Source organism: Triticum dicoccoides, chromosome 6A, assembly GCF_002162155.2.
Source record: "Triticum dicoccoides isolate Atlit2015 ecotype Zavitan chromosome 6A, WEW_v2.0, whole genome shotgun sequence".
Lineage (NCBI taxonomy): Eukaryota > Viridiplantae > Streptophyta > Magnoliopsida > Poales > Poaceae > Triticum > Triticum dicoccoides.
The window spans coordinates 514,148,836-514,169,062 of NC_041390.1; the positions used below are offsets into that span (position 1 = coordinate 514,148,836).

General features: G+C 45.6%; 1 protein-coding gene across 1 annotated transcript; it reads left to right on the top strand.

Moving 5' to 3' along the window:
• The first annotated feature begins 6,068 nt into the window (after positions 1–6,068).
• LOC119317601 (E3 ubiquitin-protein ligase RBX1-like) lies at positions 6,069–9,031 on the top strand. The gene is made up of 5 exons (XM_037592085.1): positions 6,069–6,307; positions 6,451–6,501; positions 6,603–6,662; positions 8,564–8,635; positions 8,720–9,031. The coding sequence occupies exons 1-5, from the start codon at positions 6,178–6,180 to the stop codon at positions 8,755–8,757; spliced, it is 351 nt and encodes a 116-aa protein (XP_037447982.1). The 5' UTR covers positions 6,069–6,177; the 3' UTR covers positions 8,758–9,031.
• Positions 9,032–20,227: the final 11,196 nt, after the last annotated feature.

Here is a 20,227-nt window from a genome sequence, read left to right on the forward strand (position 1 = left end):
TCACTCCGTGAGACGGAAAGGTATCACTAGGCCCACTCGGTTATGCATCATCATAATGATCTCAAAGTGACCAAGTGTCTGGTCACTGGATCATGCATTACGGTACGAGTAAAGTGACTTGCCGGTAACGAGATTGAACGAGGTATTGGGATACCGACGATCGAATCTCGGGCAAGTAACATACCGATTGACAAAGGGAACTGTATACGGGGTTGCTTGAATCCTCGACATCGTGGTTCATCCGATGAGATCATCGTGGAGTATGTGGGAGCCAACATGGGTATCCAGATCCCGCTGTTGGTTATTGATCGGAGAGTCGTCTCGGTCATGTCTGCATGTCCCCCGAACCCGTAGGGTCTACACACTTAAGGTTCGGTGACGCTAGGGTTGTAGGGATATGTATATGCAGTAACCCGAATGTTGTTCGGAGTCCCGGATGAGATCCCGGACGTCACGAGGAGTTCCGGAATGGTCCGGAGGTAAAGATTTATATATGGGAAGTCCTATTTCGGCCATCGGGACAAGTTTTGGGGTCATCGGTATTGTACCGGGACCACCGGAAGGGTCCCGGGGGTCCACCGGGTGGGGCCACCTGTCCCGAGGGGGCACATGGGCTGTAGGGAGTGCGTCTTGGCCTACATGGGCCAAGGGCACCAGCCCCAAGAGGCCCATGCGCCTAGGGTTTCAAGGAGGAAGAGTCCTAGGAGGGGAAGGCACCTCCTAGGTGCCTTGGGGAGGAGGGATTCCTCCCCCTTGGCCGCACCACCCTAGGAGATTAGATCTCCTAGGGCCTCCCCCCTTGGCCCTCCTATATATAGTGGGGGGTATGGGGGACTTTTTACCTTGGCCTTTGGTTGCCTCCCTCTCCCTCTCCAACACCTCCTCCTCCTCCATAGTGCTTGGCGAAGCCCTGCTGGAGTACTGCAGCTCCATCAACACCACGCCGTCGTGCTACTGCTGGTGCCATCTCCCTCAACCTCTCCTTCCCCCTTGCTGGATCAAGAAGGAGGAGACGTGGCTATTCCGTATGTGTGTTGAACGCGGAGGTGCCGTCCATTCGGTGCTAGGATCTCCGGTGATTTGGATCACGTCGTGTACGACTACCTCATCCCCGTTCTTTGAACGCTTCCGCTCGCGATCTACAAGGTACGTAGATGCATCTAATCACTCGTTGCTTGATGAACTCATAGATGGATCTTGGTGAAACCGTAGGAAATTTTTTGTTTTCTGCAACGTTCCCCAACATGCCCTTCTTGAAGTTAGTGGTTTTATTCACCATCAACACTTGATGTTCCTTTTTGACTTCTGACTCTGCTGATTTCAGCATTGCAAATACTTCAGGAATGGTCTTTTCCATCCCCTGCATATTGAAGTTCATCACAAAGCTCTTGTAGCTTGGTGGAAGCGACTGAAGGATTCTGTCAATGACCGCGTCATTCGGGAGATTAACTCCCAGCTGAGTCAAGCGGTTATGTAACCCAGACATAGTGAGTATGTGCTCACTGACAGAACTGTTTTCCTCCATCTTACAGCTGAAGAATTTGTCGGAGACTTGATATCTCTCGACCCGGGCATGAGCTTGTAAAACCATTTTCAGCTCTTCGAACATCTCATATGCTCCGTGTCTCTCAAAACGCTTTTGGAGCCCCGGCTCTAAGCTGTAAAGCATGCCGCACTGAACGAGGGAGTAGTCATCGGTACGTGCCTGCCAGGCGTTCATAACATCTTGTTCTGCAGGGAGAACAGGTGCGTCACCTAGCGGTGCTTGTAGGACATAATCTTTCTTGGCAGCTATGAGGATGATCCTCAGGTTCCGGACCCAGTCCGTGTAGTTGCTGCCATCGTCTTTCAGCTTGGTTTTCTCTAGGAACGCGTTGAAGTTGAGGACTACGTTGGCCATTTGATCTACAAGACATATTGTAAATATTTTAGACTAAGTTCATGATAATTAAGTTCATCTAATCAAATTATTCAATGAACTCCCACTTAGATAGACATCCCTCTTCTAGTCATCTAAGTATAACATGATCCGAGTTAACTAGGCCGTGTCCGATCATCACGTGAGACGGACTAGTCAACGTCGGTGAACATCTTCATGTTGATCGTATCTTCCATACGACTCATGCTCGACCTTTCGGTCTTCTGTGTTCCGAGGCCATGTCTGTACATGCTAGGCTCGTCAAGTCAACCTAAGTGTTTTGCATGTGTAAATCTGTCTTACACCCGTTGTATGTGAACGTTAGAATCTATCACACCTGATCATCACGTGGTGCTTCGAAACAACAAACTGTCGCAATGGTGCACAGTTAGGGGGAACACTTTCTTGAAATTATTATGAGGGATCATCTTATTTACTACCGTCGTTCTAAGTAAACAAGATGCAAAAACATGATAAACATCACATGCAATCAAATAATAAAAGTGACATGATATGGCCAATATCACATAGCTCCTTTGATCTCCATCTTGGGGCTCCATGATCATCTTGTCACCGGCATGACACCATGATCTCCATCATCATGATCTCCATCATTGTGTCTCCATGAAGTTGCTCGCCAACTATTACTTCTACTACTATGGCTAACGCGTTTAGCAATAAAGTAAAGTAATTTACATGGTGTTTCTCAATGACACGCAGGTCATACAAAAATAAAGACAACTCCTATGGCTCATGCCGGTTGTCATACTCATCGACATGCAAGTCGTGATTCATATTACAATAGCATGAACATCTCATACATCACATATAGATCATTCATCATTCATCACAACTTTGGCCATATCATATCACAAAGCACTTGCTGCAAAAACAAGTTAGACGTCCTCTAATTGTTGTTGCAAGTTTTACGTGGCTGAAATAGGATTCTAGCAAGAACGTTTTCTTACCTACGTGAAAGCCACAACGTGATTTGTCAACTTCTATTTACCCTTCATAAGGACCCTTTTCATCGAATCCGCTCCAACTAAAGTGGGAGAGACAGACACCCGCCAGCCACCTTATGCAACTAGTGCATGTTAGTCGGTGGAACCGGTCTCACGTAAGCGTACGTGTAAGGTTGGTCCGGGCCGCTTCATCCCACAATACCGTTGAAGCAAGATAAGACTAGTAGCGGCAAGAAAGTTGACAACATTAACGCCCACAACAAATTGTGTTCTACTTGTGCAAGAGAACTACGCATAGACCTAGCTCATGATGCCACTGTGGGGAACGTTGCAGAAAACAAAAATTTTCCTACGGTTTCACCAAGATCCATCTAGGAGTTCATCTAGCAACGAGTGATCGGATTGCATCTACATACCTTTGTAGATCACGTGCGGAAGTGTTCAAAGAACGGGGATGAGGAAGGCGTACTCGACGTGATCCAAATCACCGGAGATCCTAGCGCCGAACGGACGGCACCTCCGCGTTCAACACACGTACGGTTAGCGTAACGTCTCCTTCTTCTTGATCCAGCAAGGCGAAAGGAGAGGTTGAGGAAGATGGCTCTAGCAGCAGCACGACGACGTGGTGGTGATGGAGCTGCAGTACTCCGGCAGGGCTTCGCCAAGCACTATGGAGGAGGAGGAGGTGTTGGAGAGGGAGAGGGAGGCACCAAAGGCAAAGGTGAGAGGTCCTCCCTTCCCCCCACTATATATAGGGGGCCTAGGGGGGGCGCCGGCCCTAGGAGATACAATCTCCTAGGGGGGGCGGCGGCCAAGGGAGGAATCCATCCTCCCCAAGGCACCTAGGAGGTGCCTTCCCCTCCTAGGACTCTTCCTTTAGGGTTTCCCCCACCCTAGGCGCATGGGCCCTAGGGGGAAGTGGCGCCCAACCCACTTTGGGCTGGATCCCTTCCCACTTCAGCCCATGGGGCCCTCCGGGATAGGTGGCCCCACCCGATGGACCCCCCGGGACCCTTTCGGTGGTCCCGGTACAATACCGGTGACCCCGAAACTTGTCCCGATGGCCGAAATAGCACTTCCTATATATAATTCTTTACCTCCGGACCATTCCGGAACTCCTCGTGACGTCCAGGATCTTATCCGGGACTCCGAACAACATTCGGGTTACTGCATATATATATCCCTACAACCCTAGCGTCACCGAACCTTAAGTGTGTAGACCCTACGGGTTCGGGAGACATGTAGACATGACCGAGATCGCTCTCTGGTCAATAACCAACAGCGGGATCTGGATACCCATGTTGGCTCCCACATGCTCCTCGATGATCTCATCGGATGAACCACTATGTCGAGGATTCAAGCAACCCCGTATACAATTCCCTTCGTCAATCGGTATGTTACTTGCCCGAGATTCGATCGTCGGTATCCCAATACCTCGTTCAATCTCGTTACCGGCAAGTCACTTTACTCGTACCGTAATGCATGATCCCGTGACCAGACACTTGGTCACTTTGAGCTCATTATGATGATGCATTACCGAGTGGGCCCAGTGATACCTCTCCGTCATACGGAGTGACAAATCCCAGTCTTGATCCGTGTCAACCCAACAGACACTTTCGGAGATACCCGTAGTATACCTTTATAGTCACCCAGTTACGTTGTGACGTTTGGCACACCCAAAGCACTCCTACGGTATCCGGGAGTTACACGATCTCATGGTCTAAGGAAAAGATACTTGACATTGGAAAACTCTAGCAAACGAACTATACGATCTTATGCTATGTTTAGGATTGGGTCTTGTCCATCACATCATTCTCCTAATGATGTGATCTCGTTATCAATGACATCCAGTGTCCATAGTCAGGAAACCATGACTATCTGTTGATCAACGAGCTAGTCAACTAGAGGCTTACTAGGGACATGTTGGTGTCTTTTATTCACACATGTATTACGATTTCCGGATAACACAATTATAGCATGAATAAAGACAATTATCATGAACAAGGAAATATAATAATGATGCTTTTATTATTGCCTCTAGGGCATATTTCCAACAGTCATTGGTTTCCACGGCGGCCCATGATGGCCATTGGAGCATCATGTTCCAGTGATCATTTGGGCCCATGGAGATAGTCGAGTGGGCCAACTTGTGTGTTGCCCTCCCGTCGGTGATCGCGGACCATCCAGACATCGTGTCTTGGCAGCTAACCCCCCTGGGGATCTTTTCTGTTGGCTCAGCTTATCATGCCTTATGTCGCCGGCCTTCCCTTTCTTGGACCTTTCAGCTATGGAAAGCCCCTTGCCTCTCAAAAAGAAAATCTTTGTTCGGCAGCTTTTGCGGGTTCGCCTCCCATCTGGGACGTAGGTGATCAAGTTGCACGGCCCTGGGGGATGGGATGTGTCCCCTTTGTACTGTCTTGAAGATATGGACGGACATGTTCTCGTGCTCAGCAGTGAAAGCTCTTTGGAGCTATGTACGTGAGGCTCTAGGGCTCGATTGGGAGGCCCTAGACCTGGTCGGGTTCCTACATACCCATGCCAACTAGATCGGGAGGAGGAGACGCTTCTTCTGGCTTGTGTTTGCCCCTCTAGTTTGGACCCTATAATGGACATGTAACAAGATGATTATTGAACGAGCCTTTCTTAGGTGGGCCTCTGACTTGTTCTTCAAATTCCTTGTATTCTGCAGCACTTGCACCCGTTTTCTAGGCAGTGGATCACGACTGGCTTGGACACATTTTGGACGCTTTGACTGCGACGGCTCGTCGTCTTCTTCCCCGTAGATCTCCTGAGCTACCGACCACTTGGTGGTCCCCCCTATTTTGTGGGGCTTTTTTTACTTTTTGCTGATGCCTCATCAGCCAAATTTTTTATTTTTGGTGCGGCACTTAAATTTGTTGTATGGTTGTGATGATTGCTTTTTTTTTCCTGACACTAATAGTGATGTTAACTCTTTTATTTATAATAAAGCGTGGAGAAAGCCTGATTCAGAGTATCAAATTTTGTGTCGAAAGGAGACGGGAAAGTACAATTATAGGCCCATCGGAAAAAATTAAAACAAAATCAGCCCATAATAATCCGTGAAAAGCAAGAGTCCGACTAAGATGCGGTCGATCGTGCAAACCTAGGCAGCCCACGCACGCCCAGGCCTGCCTCTCGCGTGCCCCCTTTTATTGGCCCCGTCCCCTTCACCAAACGCGAAAGCTCTGTTCCGGTCTCCCGTCTCGCTGTGCCTCCTCCTGCCCTCCGCTCGCCTAGGGTTCGCTCGCTCGCTCGTCCCCAGGTTCGCTCTTGATGGACCAGGGCGACGTCGCCGTGGCCGTGCCCCCCGCCGCCCCCTCCTCCTCCTGCGGCGGCGCCGGCTGCAAGAAGGGCAAGCGCTTCGAGATCAAAAAGTGGAACGCCGTCGCGCTCTGGGCCTGGGGTAAGCTATTGTCGCTCGCTCGCTCGCTCTGGGCCTGGGGTAACCTATTCTCGCTCGATCGATCGCGTTCTGCTCTTTCGTTCGCTTGATTTTCGCCTGACCCGATGCGATTCTGATCTCGTTCTTCCGTGTTTTGCGCGCAGATATTGTGGTCGACAACTGCGCCATCTGCCGTAACCACATCATGGACCTCTGTGAGCACGCGTCGCGTTCGCCGCTTCGCATCGATTTTGTTTCCACGATTCTAGGGTTTTCGGTGTGAAATCTGACCCGTGACGTTTGTGTGTGTATGCAGGCATCGAGTGCCAGGCGAACCAGGCCAGCGCCACCAGCGAGGAGTGCACCGTCGCTTGGGGTATGATACAGATCTTCTTTCCTTGCTTCCCCTGTTTCCTGCCGTAAAATGTTGCAATTCCCCTACTATTGTATAGTCTTGCAACCGTAGTTGTCATTGTTAATGTAAGGGTTATTTGAGTATTAATAGCTGCTCAATCTGGTATTGGACATGCTGTGAATATTGGTGTGTTTTTAGAAGTCTTAACAAGTTTCTTAGTCTGTCGTGGCTTTATTAGGGGTTTCATCGATTGAACTATTGGAGAATTTTGTATGCTATTTGCTGATGCCTGACGATAATTTTTTGTTGTTGCTCTGCTCTGTTACAATGTAATATTTATTTTGGTTGGTTCGTGTTGCTGTGCTACTAATTATTTGCTCAATATTGCTTGTCTGATGTGAGCCTTGTTAAGTTATACTACAACCTATATGGCATTGGGAGTCCTTGGGTTTCCATGGTTTCCGTGCAAGGGGATTTACTTATTCGGCACTGCCGCATGAAGCTGGGTATGTGTTATGTACATGCAACGATGGCTCCCCTTATCTGGCTGAGCTGAAGTTACAGCTGATGCTTATTTATCAACTTGTTATTCTCCACTGTTTTATAAAAACAATTAGAATGTGCTGTTGAGGATTTGTTGCTCAGTCGTAACACCATGCTCAGCAGCCTAGTGCTTATCGACTTCTGTAATATTGTTTTACTCTTTGAATTGTGGTATTGGGGTATGGGGTACTATCCTGGCTTATGTGGTCTAGTGACCAACCTCGTAGTAAACTTGCATCCATTTATTACTCTTTGTCTTCAATTCAAGACTGACAGTGCAATGTTATTTAGGAAGGAACCTACCATCTTATTCTGCATTCTGCTATCCTTGAGTTTACTTGAAGGTGGACAATGATTGTCATTCATTCGTTCTAAACTTATTTCTAGGCTAAAATCAATTTAGGGAAGTCACAGAATATTTGGTTTAATCTATGTTCTTAACTGCACTTAGTTCTCCCTCCTTTTGCAAATATAAGGCGCAATAGTTTCTATGATCTTCTGGCGTATAGTGCAAGGCATCTCTTGTATTCAGGTATAGCATCTGTTGATTGCAAAAGGAAGTTACTACTGTGCACTTGACAGATTGGCGAATGACTTCCCTTTGTAATTAATCATTTATAATTGTTCACTTCTAGTTATTCCCAAAGTAAAAGAAAAAAAGCGCCAGACATTAACTGTACGTTTTGCCACTGACTTGTGCTTTTCTGACCAAAACACACACTTAATTGCAATTATCTGCACATTAAGATTTGGGCTTTTTGCTATCGCGTGCCTAGGCACACCTTTTTTAACTATGGTTACGCCTTCAAGTAATAACATGGCATTTGGTTTTAACGTAAATAAAATATAGGTTACAATTTGGATTCTCCATATTTTTAAATTTTAATTGCCAGTTGAGTTTTTTTTTCGAAATACCTACCAATTCCCAGAGAGTAAACAATGTCAATACATGAATCAGGTGTTACTGGAAATTGATCAAAAGTGATTTCTTGTGCCATCATGTTTAGGACTGCATTGTGTAGTAGGGATCTGTATTTAGATCAGAAGCTGTTTTTTCAAGAGTAGCATATGATGAGATCATTGGTTGATAAATAGTTTCTTGATCTTACATGTGGACTGTTTGTTTCTGTTCTATGATTCCAAAGTCGGTATTTTGACTGCATCAGCTTCTTGATCATTTAGACAGACATTATGCGCAATTATCAATGGTAGTGAATTCTCTCCTGGAAGATTATCATAGTTGTTCATTGTTATTTTCTAGTGATACCGGACATTGCATTGTTTTTTTACATTACATGTTGCAGAGGATTGCATCTGACTATGTGGTTAAGGGTTTGCAATTAACTGAGTTAAGTTATGGCCTGTTTGTATTTTCTCAGGAGTTTGCAACCATGCATTCCACTTCCACTGCATCAGCCGTTGGCTCAAGACCCGTCAAGTGTGCCCTCTAGGTTTGTAGCCCCGTTGATTTCCCCCAGCATCACTGTTGCTTGCTACTCCTGTTCACTATCCTGACGTTCCATTTTGCATTGCAGACAACAGCGAGTGGGAGTTCCAGAAGTATGGTCACTAAGACAGTCATGGCCAGGGGCGAAGTTACTTAATGGTTGTTGAACTTTAGTGCTATTAGTGATAACTCCTGGTTAAGGATAGTGGATGGTTGGTTGATGTTTCTGGAGCTTGGATTTATATTAAACCACATGTATCCTTGTTGAGTACCGTTCATCATGTCGTCCCTGAGAGCTACCTATGGATCTCTCTGTTTTGCAGGAATTTAAGTGTGAATTTGGTGGGTACTCAGTTTGTGTCTGCGTGTGAAATTTTACTACCTTATGATGTCGTGCTTCTATCTAATTTTCAGTGACATTTGGCTTTTCTCCTGATAATTTGTCTCGGCTACAGAATAAATCGTTTAAAATTGCCATATACTCCCTCTGTAAAGAAGTATAATATTGTCTAAAATTGCCATATGCTCTCTCTATAAACAATCTTATACGTATTTCTTTATAGAAGCAGTCTTTTAAAATGGCACGCAAAGTTGCCATATCGGTCAAAAATTATGATATACAATTTTAAGAATAAAGCGACATCATTAGCAAGGGTCGTCATGTGTGTTCAAAGCGCCGTACGGCGTCTTCTTGCGCCACGGGCGCCTGTTGTAAACGGACGCCTCTCCGGAGGCGCCCCAAATCTAGGGCTTTGCCCAGAATCAATAGAACACAAGTTTTCATCAAATCTTTACACGTTATCAGCCACGCTAGCCTCGACCAACAGAGCATGAACAAGAAGAGATGAGAAGGTAAGATGGCAGGGATGAACCTGCATAGAATCACCTCTGCCCTTGTTCGATTCATTGGACGGGAGATCCGTCGATCTGCCAGACGCCACAGTGCTGGTGCTCCTCGCCATTGGGGCCCAGGCAACGGTCGCCGTGGTCGTCAGGAGCACCCTGGCCCTGCCGCTGCAGAACAGGCAGGACCAAGCAACTCATCTGCCGCCGTCCACCACGCCTACCAGGCACCCCCGATGCCGGCCTTCGTCGCTCCACCAATGGACTGGGCTCCCGCCGAGGCTGCAGCCCCGTACCTGGGCGAGGAGGAGTTCTTCGATGCCGCCCAGGCCCCGCCACCGCCGGGGGTCTTCTTCGGCAATGGCATGGACGCAGGCGTGGCCTTCTGTCCGGTGCACGGATACGGCCCTTGCCCTGCCCGCGATTTCTGCCCCGTGCACGGGTACGGGCCGTGCCCTTCACCGCCGGCCACTCCACCACCGGAACCGGAGGTCATCGATGAGTCGCTCGCCTACCCGGACCTCCCAACGCCGACGCCCGCCGACGAAGACGAGGAGCACTTCGCCCCTCCAGGCTATGGCCCTGTGCCCACCATGATGGAGTGGGAGGTGACACCGAACGAAGAGGAGGAGCAGTGGCTCAACTCCGTTGTGAAGCCGGAGCCAACCACGCGGGCGGAGACCGACAAACCCGGAGCCACCATCCCCGACCTCAACACTGCCACCGGCGTGAAGATCGAGGAAGCGGCGTCGTCTTCCAAGGCCCCAGCATCTCCGCCGCCTCCGCCCCCGGCAAGCCCGCGAACGCCCCCACCGGCGGCTCGCCGGATCCTTCGCCGTTTCGCGGCGGCGCTGGAGCAGCACCGCCCCGGCCTCCGCTCCGGCTCCTGGGCCCCTGCAGGCCTCCACCTCCCCGGCTACGCTGCGGGGGGGCCGCCCTCCTCCCGAAGATCACCGGCGCTGGGCGCCATCGGCGGCGGCCGGCGGGATCCCGTGGAGGTGGCGGTGGAATGGGGGGTATTGACCCCAACCGCCCCACCTCCCGTCCCCCCTTATCCGCTTGATGTCTCCATCAGCGGGGCCGCCATGGGCCTGGGCCGAAAGGCCTCGTGGGCTGTGGCCCATGTTGCAACGACCAGAAAAAAAACCCAACGGGTTATAGGCTAGATTGCAGAAAAATCCTTATATTATCGGGATTTCGTGCATTAGTCCAACTACTAGTACTAATTTAGTGCTTGTCATGTTTTAGCCCCGTAAATTTGGGAATTCGCAGATAGGTTCAACTACTAGTGCTGTAATTAAGTACTTGTCATGTTTTAGACCTTGTATCTCGATGTGATTATATATTGTACTCAATTAAATTGTGTATTGATGTTTAGACCATATTATTTCTATAAATCATTATATGTTCAATGTGTTTGCAATTTGCAATCCCTATAACATGTACAAATGGTACAATAATATTATTTTGCAATTGAAAATCATTTATTCTTGCAACTCAAATATTAATTCGACATCAATTAAGTCCAAAAATGCCTATGTAGCACAAAAATAGACTTAATTCGAATAGAATTTAAACAAAGTTCAAGTCTTTACTTGAATTCACAACAATTGCAAAATTTATTACAACATGACCGTGATGATTTTAATTTACATACAAGTAAATTGATCGATTATCTGGTTCTCAATCTTGTAGGACAAAATGACCGTCAAAGAATTTGAAGAGCTTGCGCTCGACGGACACAACTATCCTACATGGGCTATGGATGTTAAAATCAGTCTTTCATCCCGTGGAATTGCAGCTGCACTCATACCTCCTGCAGACCCTCCCCAAGAGGGAATTGCAGTTGCACTCATACCTCCTGCAGACCCTCCCCAAGAGGGAATTGCACAATTAAACGAACAACAACAATATGCTGCTTTATACATAATAACGCACCATATCCATCCAGATCTGAAATCTGAATATTTGATGGAGGAATCTCCAAGCAATATGTGGCAATCACTTAAGACTAGATATGAACAGCAAAAGGCAGTTATACTTCCTGAAGCTAGTCATGAGTAGACCCATTTAAGACTCCAAGATTTCAAATCGATCGGAGCTTATAATCATGAGGTTCATAAAATTTTCTCAAAGTTGCGGTTTTGCGAGAAGGAGCCTACAAAAGCAGATAAGATAGAAAAGACTCTATCCACTATGCTCCCAGCTGACAGGATCCTACAGCAACAATATCGTGCCCGCAATTATACAGTTTACTCTGAACTTATACATGTGCTCCTCCAGGCTAAGAAACACGATGAACTTCTGCTAAAGAATAGTAATCAACGCCCAATTGGGGCCGCTCCTCTGCCTGAAGTACATGCAAATTTTCAGAAAAATACCAAGTTCAATGGTTCTTTCAAAGGCCAAAACAAGAACTTCAAGGGTAAGAGCAACTACAACAAGAAGAACAAGTCACAAAATTCAGACAAGGGGAAGGGCATAACAAAGAATAAGTTTGATAAAACTAAACTTTGCCAGAAATGTGGATGCTACAAGCATGTCACCAAAAAATGCCACACCCCAAGACATCTGGTAAACCTCTACCTGCAATCCATGGGACGTAACAGACCTGCCCAAGGAGCAAGATATGAAGCTCACTTCAATCTTCAACCTGATAACAACAAGGAAGCTGGTTGTTCGCAAGATGTTCGAGGAGCACCAAGTAACAACAAGGAATTCCATATATCACAGGACTCCATGGACACGGAGAATATGATGACCGAATACGCCGCCGACATGTTCGGGGACTTTGATTAGTCAATTGACTCCATTTAGATATTTTATTTGTTTACATCCATCAGATTGTTGTAATAAAAACATATTATTATTGTTATTGTCATCATTCTATATTGTAAAAACACAATATATATTGTATCAGCACTTTGATATCAATAAAATTTGTATGTATTCTATATATCCAATAAAGTGTTTTCATTAAACTGAAAATTCCACATTTTAATATATAGATTTCTACGGGAGTCAATCCAATGGAGGAGGAAATGTGCCTTGTGGACAGTGGCACCACAAACTCTATACTTAGGGAAATAAAGTATTTCCAAACTCTTACAAAATTGAATGGAGATATTTTAACAATCGCTGGACGCGATGCGGTAATTGTTGGCAAAGGACGTGCCATATTTACCCTCCCTATGGGTACACAAATTGTAATTGAGGATGCTTTATTGTATCCCGATTCAACTCGTACCCTCATAGGTTATAGAGATATCCGCAAAAATGGTTTCCACATTGAAACTTATGAAGATAACAAAGAGGAATATCTCCTCTTTACCAAAGACAACGGATATGGCAAACATATATTTGAGAAAATTCCCTCTTTATCATCAGGATTGTACTACACGTACATAAAACCCGTAGAGCACGTTGCGTATAAGGTAATTTTTCAGAATGTAAATGCATTCCAAACTTGGCATGATCGCCTTGGTCATCCTGGTATAGGGATGATGAGGAAAATTATCCGCAATTCCAATGGTCATGACTTAAATGAAGCCAAATTCCCACAATCTTCAGATTTTATGTGCACTGCATGTGCTACTGGGAAACTCATTTTAAGACCCTCATATCTTAAAATTCAAGCAGAACCACTACAATTCCTTGAATGAATTCAAGGTGATATTTGTGGTCCGATCCAACCATTGTCTAGACCTTTTAGGTATTTCATGGTTCTAATAGATGCATCTACACGATGGTCTCATGTGTGTTTACTATCTACACGAAACCATGCATTTGCCAAAATAATGAGACAAGTTATCAAATTGCAAGCTCATTATCCTGAGAATCGAATTAAATCAATTCGAATGGACAACGCTGCTAAATTCTCTTCACATGCTTTCAATGATTATTGCATGGCATTAGGCATTGAAGTTCAGCACTCGGTCCCATATGTCCACACTCAAAATGGATTGGCCGAATCTCTAATTAAGAGAATTAAGCTCATTGCACGACCCTTACTAATGAATTGCAATTTACCAACTTCTTGTTGGGGTCACGCAGTTTTACACGCTGCTGACTTAATCCAATTGCGACCAACTGCATATCACAGCACTTCCCCTCTGCAATTAGTACGTGGAAACCTACCAAATATTTCCCATCTACGTAAATTCGGATGCGCCACATATGTGCCAATCTCACCACCGCAGCGTACATCCATGGGCCCACACAGAAAATTGGGGATCTATGTGGGGTACAAATCACCGTCGATAATCAAGTACCTTGAACCCCTCACGGGGGATCTGTTCACAACCCGTCACGCTGACTGCATCTTCAATGAGGACCATTTCCCGGCATTAGGGGGAGACATCAAGTACCAAAAAGAATGCCCGGAAATCGATTGGAATGCCCAAGGCATTTCCTCCTCCGATCCACGTACTCAAGAAACTGAACTTCAAGTTCGAAAAATAATTAATTTGCAATACATTGCAAATAACCTGCCAGATTCATTTACTGACTATAAAGGTGTTACCAAATCCTACAATCCTGCTAAAAATGCGCTCGAAAGAGTGGAGGTACCAACCAAAACTACTCAACCCCCTGTTCAAAGGAAGAGGGGGAGAAGTACGGCCACAGAACAGGATTCAGCTCCTCACAAGCAACAAAGGAAACAGAGAAAGAAACTCTCTGAACCAGTAAATATAAACCAACCTAGTGTTGATAATCATCAAATGGCTAATATACACCCAGTGGAAGAACAACCTCCAGAACCCAGCTTAGTTGTGCACAAACTAACTGGGACATCGGAACACCCAGACTCAATCGTATTGGGAAATCACGAAGAGTCACTAAGGGTGCAGGAAATTTCTATCAACTACGTTGATTCTGGAGAATCATTTGACCGTAAGACTACGACTGTCGACATATATTTTGCTGAAAAGATTGCAGATACCCTTCTCACTGATCATGATCCAAAGACCATGTCAGAGTGCAAGAAACGCTCCGACTGGCCTAAATGGAAGGATGCAATCCAAGCAGAATTAGCCTCGCTCAATAAACGAAAGGTATTCACTGAAGCAATACCTACACCTCCCAGAGTTTTCCCCGTGGGATTCAAATGGGTTTTTGTTCGTAAAAGAAACGAGAACAACGAGGTGGTGAGATATAAAGCAAGGCTCGTAGCACAAGGTTTCACGCAGAAACCCGACATTGATTTCACTGAAACATATTCTCCAGTAATGAGTGCAACCACTTTCCGATATCTTATATCTTTGGCAGTGCAAAATTGTCTATCTATGCAGTTGATGGACGTAGTGACCGCTTACCTTTACGGTTCACTTGATTCGGACATATACATGAAGGTTCCTGATGGAGTCCCAATCCCGAATCCAAACGCAAAACGCAACGCATATTGTGTAAAACTAAATAAGTCTTTATACGGCTTAAAACAGTCGGGTCGCATGTGGTACAACCGACTTAGTGAGTTCCTTTTGAAAAAAGGATACTCCAATAATGATGATTGCCCATGTGTTTTCATAAAAAAGTCCACAACTGGATTTTGCATTATTTCTGTGTATGTTGATGATCTGAACATCATCGGAACCATACAAGATATTGATGAAGCACGCAATCACCTAAAGACGGAATTTGAGATGAAGGATTTGGGTAAAACCAAATATTGCTTAGGATTACAACTTGAGCACCTTCCCTCGGGTATTTTGGTTCATCAAACCGTATATATCCAGAAAATATTGGAGAAATTCAATATGGACAAATCCTATCCATCCAAAACTCCTATGGTAGTTCGAAAGAAAGATCAATTTAGACCAATGGATAATGGAGAAGAGATATTAGGACCTGAAGTTCCATATCTCAGTGCCATTGGAGCACTCATGTATCTTGCAAATTGCACCAGGCCTGATATTGCATTTGCAGTGAATTTACTAGCTAGACATAGCGCATCTCCTACTAAACGCCATTGGACAGGAGTTAAGAATATCTTTCGATATCTCCAAGGCACAAAGGATCTTGGCCTATTCTTTCAATTTCAGAGAAATTTGGACATTGATATGATTGGGTATGCTGATGCTGGCTACTTATCTGACCCCCACAATGCCAGATCACAAACCGGTTTTGTGTTCCTACATGGTGGGACAACCATATCATGGAAATCTTCCAAACAGACTCTAGTGGCTACATCCACCAATCATTCTGAAATAATCTCTTTATTTAAGGCAACACATGAATATGTATGGCTTCGCAGAATGATAAACCACATACAAAAATCACGTGGTAAAGGTTCTATCGAATCTCCAACCATTATCTACGAAGATAATGCAGCTTGTGTTGCTCAAATGCAAACAGGTTACATAAAGAGCAATATCACTAAGCATATTTCTCCTAAATTATTTTTCCCCATCAATTACAAAAGAAAGGGAAGATAAACATTTTGCAAGTCAAATCATGCGATAATCTAGCTGATCTATTCACAAAGTCGCTCCCAGCTTCAACATTTGAAAAATATGTTCATGGGATTGGTATGCGACGACTTCAAGATTTGCAAAGATCAAGGGGAGAGCCTCTCTGAATCATAACCTGTTCAAACATTATATTGCACTCTTTTCCCTTTATGAGTTTACTCTCATGGTTCTCATCAAGGTTTTTAATGAGGTAATATCAACATAAGAATATATGTCATACATCCTATTTTTCCCCAACGGTTTTTTTAATGAGTGTATACAAGACATATTAATTGTCCTCTAAACTTACCAATGAGTTTTATCCTCAAGGTTTTCTCATATAAGTTATCAAAGAGACGATAACATATGTTGTAACATTTTCTCCTTATTTTTCCTACTGGGTTTTAATGGAGTTTTAACAACATATCAAGTTCTATTCTCCTCATATTTTTCCCACAGGGTTTTTGGAGGAGTTATTCAAGATCATATACGCTTGTGATTAAGAGCAATATTTTCAAAGTTATACAAGGATACAAGACATAGAAGAAGCAGCTTTGTACAAGGGGGAGTGTTAAGAATAAAGCGACGTCATTAGCACTAAGGGTCGTCACGTGTGTCCAAAGCACCGTACGGACGCAAACGTCCGTACAGGCATCTTCTTGCACCACGGGCGCCTCTCCGGAGGCGCCCCAAATCCTTGTATAAATAGGGCTTTGCCCAGAATCAATAGAACACAAGTTTTCATCAAATCTTTACATATAAGTCGTGATTGCCATAACTGCCAGTGCCGGAGGGAAGTTTCAACTTTCCTCGTGCCACAACCAGGTTTTGAAGCTTTCTTCGCAAGTACAGGTGTGGAGGGATGTGACCATGGTTTAAAATATAGCTCTGCTAGCTATAGCGTTTAAAAGAGGTCATGCGCTAAGAGTCTTTTGTCCAAGCACATGAGTAAATATTTTAAGTAGCACGCTATAGCATTTAGAAGAGGTCCGCTACTAAGAGGCTTAGCGCGCTATTTAAAACTTTGGATGTGATCGCTAACCACCTGCCGTATTAAAGATAATCACCCATCATATTAAAGACGCGGCCGCTCCTTTAGATTCTCATGGCGGTTTTCCCAAGTGGCTGCCATGTTGCATCATCTCCTAATCGTTCGTGGCTGTAAAAAGCTCGCCAGCGAGGCGTCCCTATCATTAAAACCCTAGTCACCGCTTCCTCTTCCCCGCTTCCTCCTCCACTAGCCATCTTCGTGACAATGTTGTCACACTCCTCGCGGCGCACTGGTGGTGCGAACTCTCCTTGCGGCGCATTAGCCATGAAAGTCGACGGATCCTCCTTCCATGGCATGCATGATGGTGGTGGCTCCCGTGACGACAGTCATGGGAACATGCCGCTTCCCATGGCACCGAAGGCTCCAGTGGCATCAGGCGGCGTCAATCTAGCGCCTTGGGCGCCATCGTGCTTGTCAATGAAGCCACCCCACCCCCCCTCGCTGGCCCTTGCGTTCCCCATCATGGTCCAGCTCGAGCCCGAGGAGTCGAGGATCCAGTTGGGTCGCGTTGCGCCTCTCCGAGCTCGAAGTTGAGGCGTGCCACCGCGAGAGGAGCGCACCCGCGAGTGCTTCGACTCTGGAACTAGCAACGAGGAGGAGCAACAACAATGCACGGGCGTCGTTGGTCGCTTCGACCCCCCTTGACAACCTGGATTCGGACTTGGAGGAGGATGACGATGACAGAGTAGTGTATCTTTGTATGTAGTAGTAGCTTTCTCGTGAATTCAAAGCTTGTGTACCTTTTCATTGTTAGAAGAGTTAGGACGAGTACAAAGGAGGGTACATGAAAGGATCGAGATGGACCTAGAGGGGGGGTGAATAGGTACAATTACAAATTTTAATTGTTACTAAGCAATTTTAGGCAATAATGCGGAAAATGAAAGTGAGCCTAACAATTGCAAGTATGATACTAATGAGCTAAGCAAGATAAACAAGTGACACAAATATATATATATGAGTAAGCAAGCACAAGATGATATATAAGTAAGTGCTAAGAGACAAGTAACCACAAGTAGAGAGTTAGGGTTAGGAATAACCGCAACTCCGAGAGACGAGGATGTATGCCGATGTTCACTTCCTTGGAGGGAAGCTACATCACCATTTAGAGAGGTGGATGTTACCACGAAGGCACACCAATGCCACGAAGGCTCACCCTATTCTCTCCTTGAGACAACACCACGAAGGCATTTCTCAACCACTAGTGGTAGACCTTGGGGTGGTCTCCAAACCCTCACAAACTTTCTGGGGGAAATCACAATGGTCGATTTCTAGCCGGAGCACTCCTACCGCCTAGGAGTCTCCAACCTCCAAGAGTAACAAGACGCACCACAAAAACAAGGGGGAATCAACTTTCACTTTGGTGAATGTGTAGATCGAGCACTTCTCCTTTGCTTCTCAAAAGACCAAGAGCTTTGGTTGGCTAAGGAGGGAGATCTCCAAGGAATCGAGGTCTGAAAATGGAGGTGAGATAAATGGAGTCGTCAACCCCTTCATGAGGAAGAAGAAGACTATTTATAGGTAGGGATGAAATCTGGCCGTTGGAGGCAGATTTCTGCGCAGCCCAGAAGTTCTGACTACAGACGGAAGTTCCGGCCAAGTTCCAGGCTACATAGAAGGTTTGCACCACTCAGTAGTACCCCGGAAGCTGCTGACACAGGAGACAGAAGTTCTGGTGCCCGGAACTTCCGGCCGCCCCGGAAGTTCCGGGTGACGGAAGTTCCGTCCAGGTTCCGGCGAGGTTTCGGGCTAAACAGAGAGATCGCACGAAAAGTGCAGTTTCTCTGGGTTCCCTGGAAGCTTCCCGGACCCCGCCCGGACATTCCGATCCCCAGAAGTTCTGGCCGTCCCCGGAAGTTCCAGCCTGAACAGAGACTTGGCACTAGGATTTTCAGATCAATGTGAGAAGGTAAGTTGATTCCCCGGATGTTTTTATGATGCACCCCCTCTTAATAGTGCGGCTGCCCTAAGAACTCAAGAGATAAGGAAACATTAAGGTACTCTTATTTTCTTGAGCGCGCCACTTTTCCTTGTTCTAATAAGAGAGGAAATAACCATCCATGCTTCACTTTTAGCTTATTCAGGGCTGTTAACACTTAGAGCATGCGGTCAGAAACACAAATGAAGTTGTAATGTCAAAAACACTTTAGTGCAATATTGCACTTTCAATCTCCCCATTTTTTACATAGATGACAACAATGCTTGAGAGGGTAAACTCATAAAGTATATACAGAATTAAGCAACTTTAATGACAGGAAGGTACTCCCCCACAACCCATGCCTTATTTTAAGATTGCATTTGAAATGAAATGACATGGTTAGAGGATTCTCCCCTATCACTGTGCATACCCACACAAGAATGATATATAGACATAGCACACTTTACTAACCTTTGTTCTTCATAGTGAGGGTACAGATATAAATATAATCATAGCCTGATAGATATCTCTTACAATATGAGCAAATAGAATATGCCATGTAACCTCCTTGCCATAAGTTTCTCACACACAGATAGATTAATTAACAGAACATAAATAGGTTCAAATAGCAAGCTCAGATCCAAATGGAGGCAAATAAAAGCAAAGGTTCAAGGATCCAAATAAAAATAAAGGTTCAAGGATAAACGATAAGCCCTATCAAGCATCACAACATCTCCCCCTATTGTCACCTAGATGGCAAAAAGGAAAGATGGAGGAATCCGCAAACAGCCCCTAGGAGAGGGACGCAGACGAGTCACCAGACGATTCTCCAGAAGATTCTGGGTCAGGAGGGCGGTGAGAAGAGGCTTCATCACCGGCTTCAACATCAAACCGAGCAAACTGGGACTGGTATTTCTCAAAACGAGTCACATGAGACTCGGAGCCGTGAGCAATGTCCATACCAGATGCACACATACCATCCTTAAGAGCCTTCATGCTCTCCTTCCTAGACTTGTGCTCCTCCCACTGCTTCTTATGCATATCTTGTTGAAGACAAAACATGTTCTTGAGAAGACGCCAAATTTTGTTGCTCTTCTTGGACCCGGAGTCACTGGGCTCCCCACGATGAAAAGTATGTGAGCGGGGACGAAGCTCAAAGTGGTGTGGATTTCCAGCATGTAGCTCCTCTTCCTCCTCATCTTCACCCTCATGAGCAGTTGCCTTGCCCTTCTTAACAAGCAAGTTAACACTGGAGTGGCCAGTCAGACGCTGACCCGCAAGTGCATCAGGAGCAATCTCAGCAATCAAAGCAGTAATGTACGGAGCATAGATAGGAAC

Bases quoted from the DNA above. Each gene is read 5' to 3' on its own strand.
- LOC119317601 (XM_037592085.1), top strand. From the start codon at position 6,178: ATGGACCAGGGCGACGTCGCCGTGGCCGTGCCCCCCGCCGCCCCCTCC. The intron at 6,308-6,450 runs GTAAGCTATTGT...TTTTGCGCGCAG, and splicing joins CGTCGCGCTCTGGGCCTGGG to ATATTGTGGTCGACAACTGC. The intron at 6,502-6,602 runs GTGAGCACGCGT...GTGTGTATGCAG, and splicing joins TAACCACATCATGGACCTCT to GCATCGAGTGCCAGGCGAAC.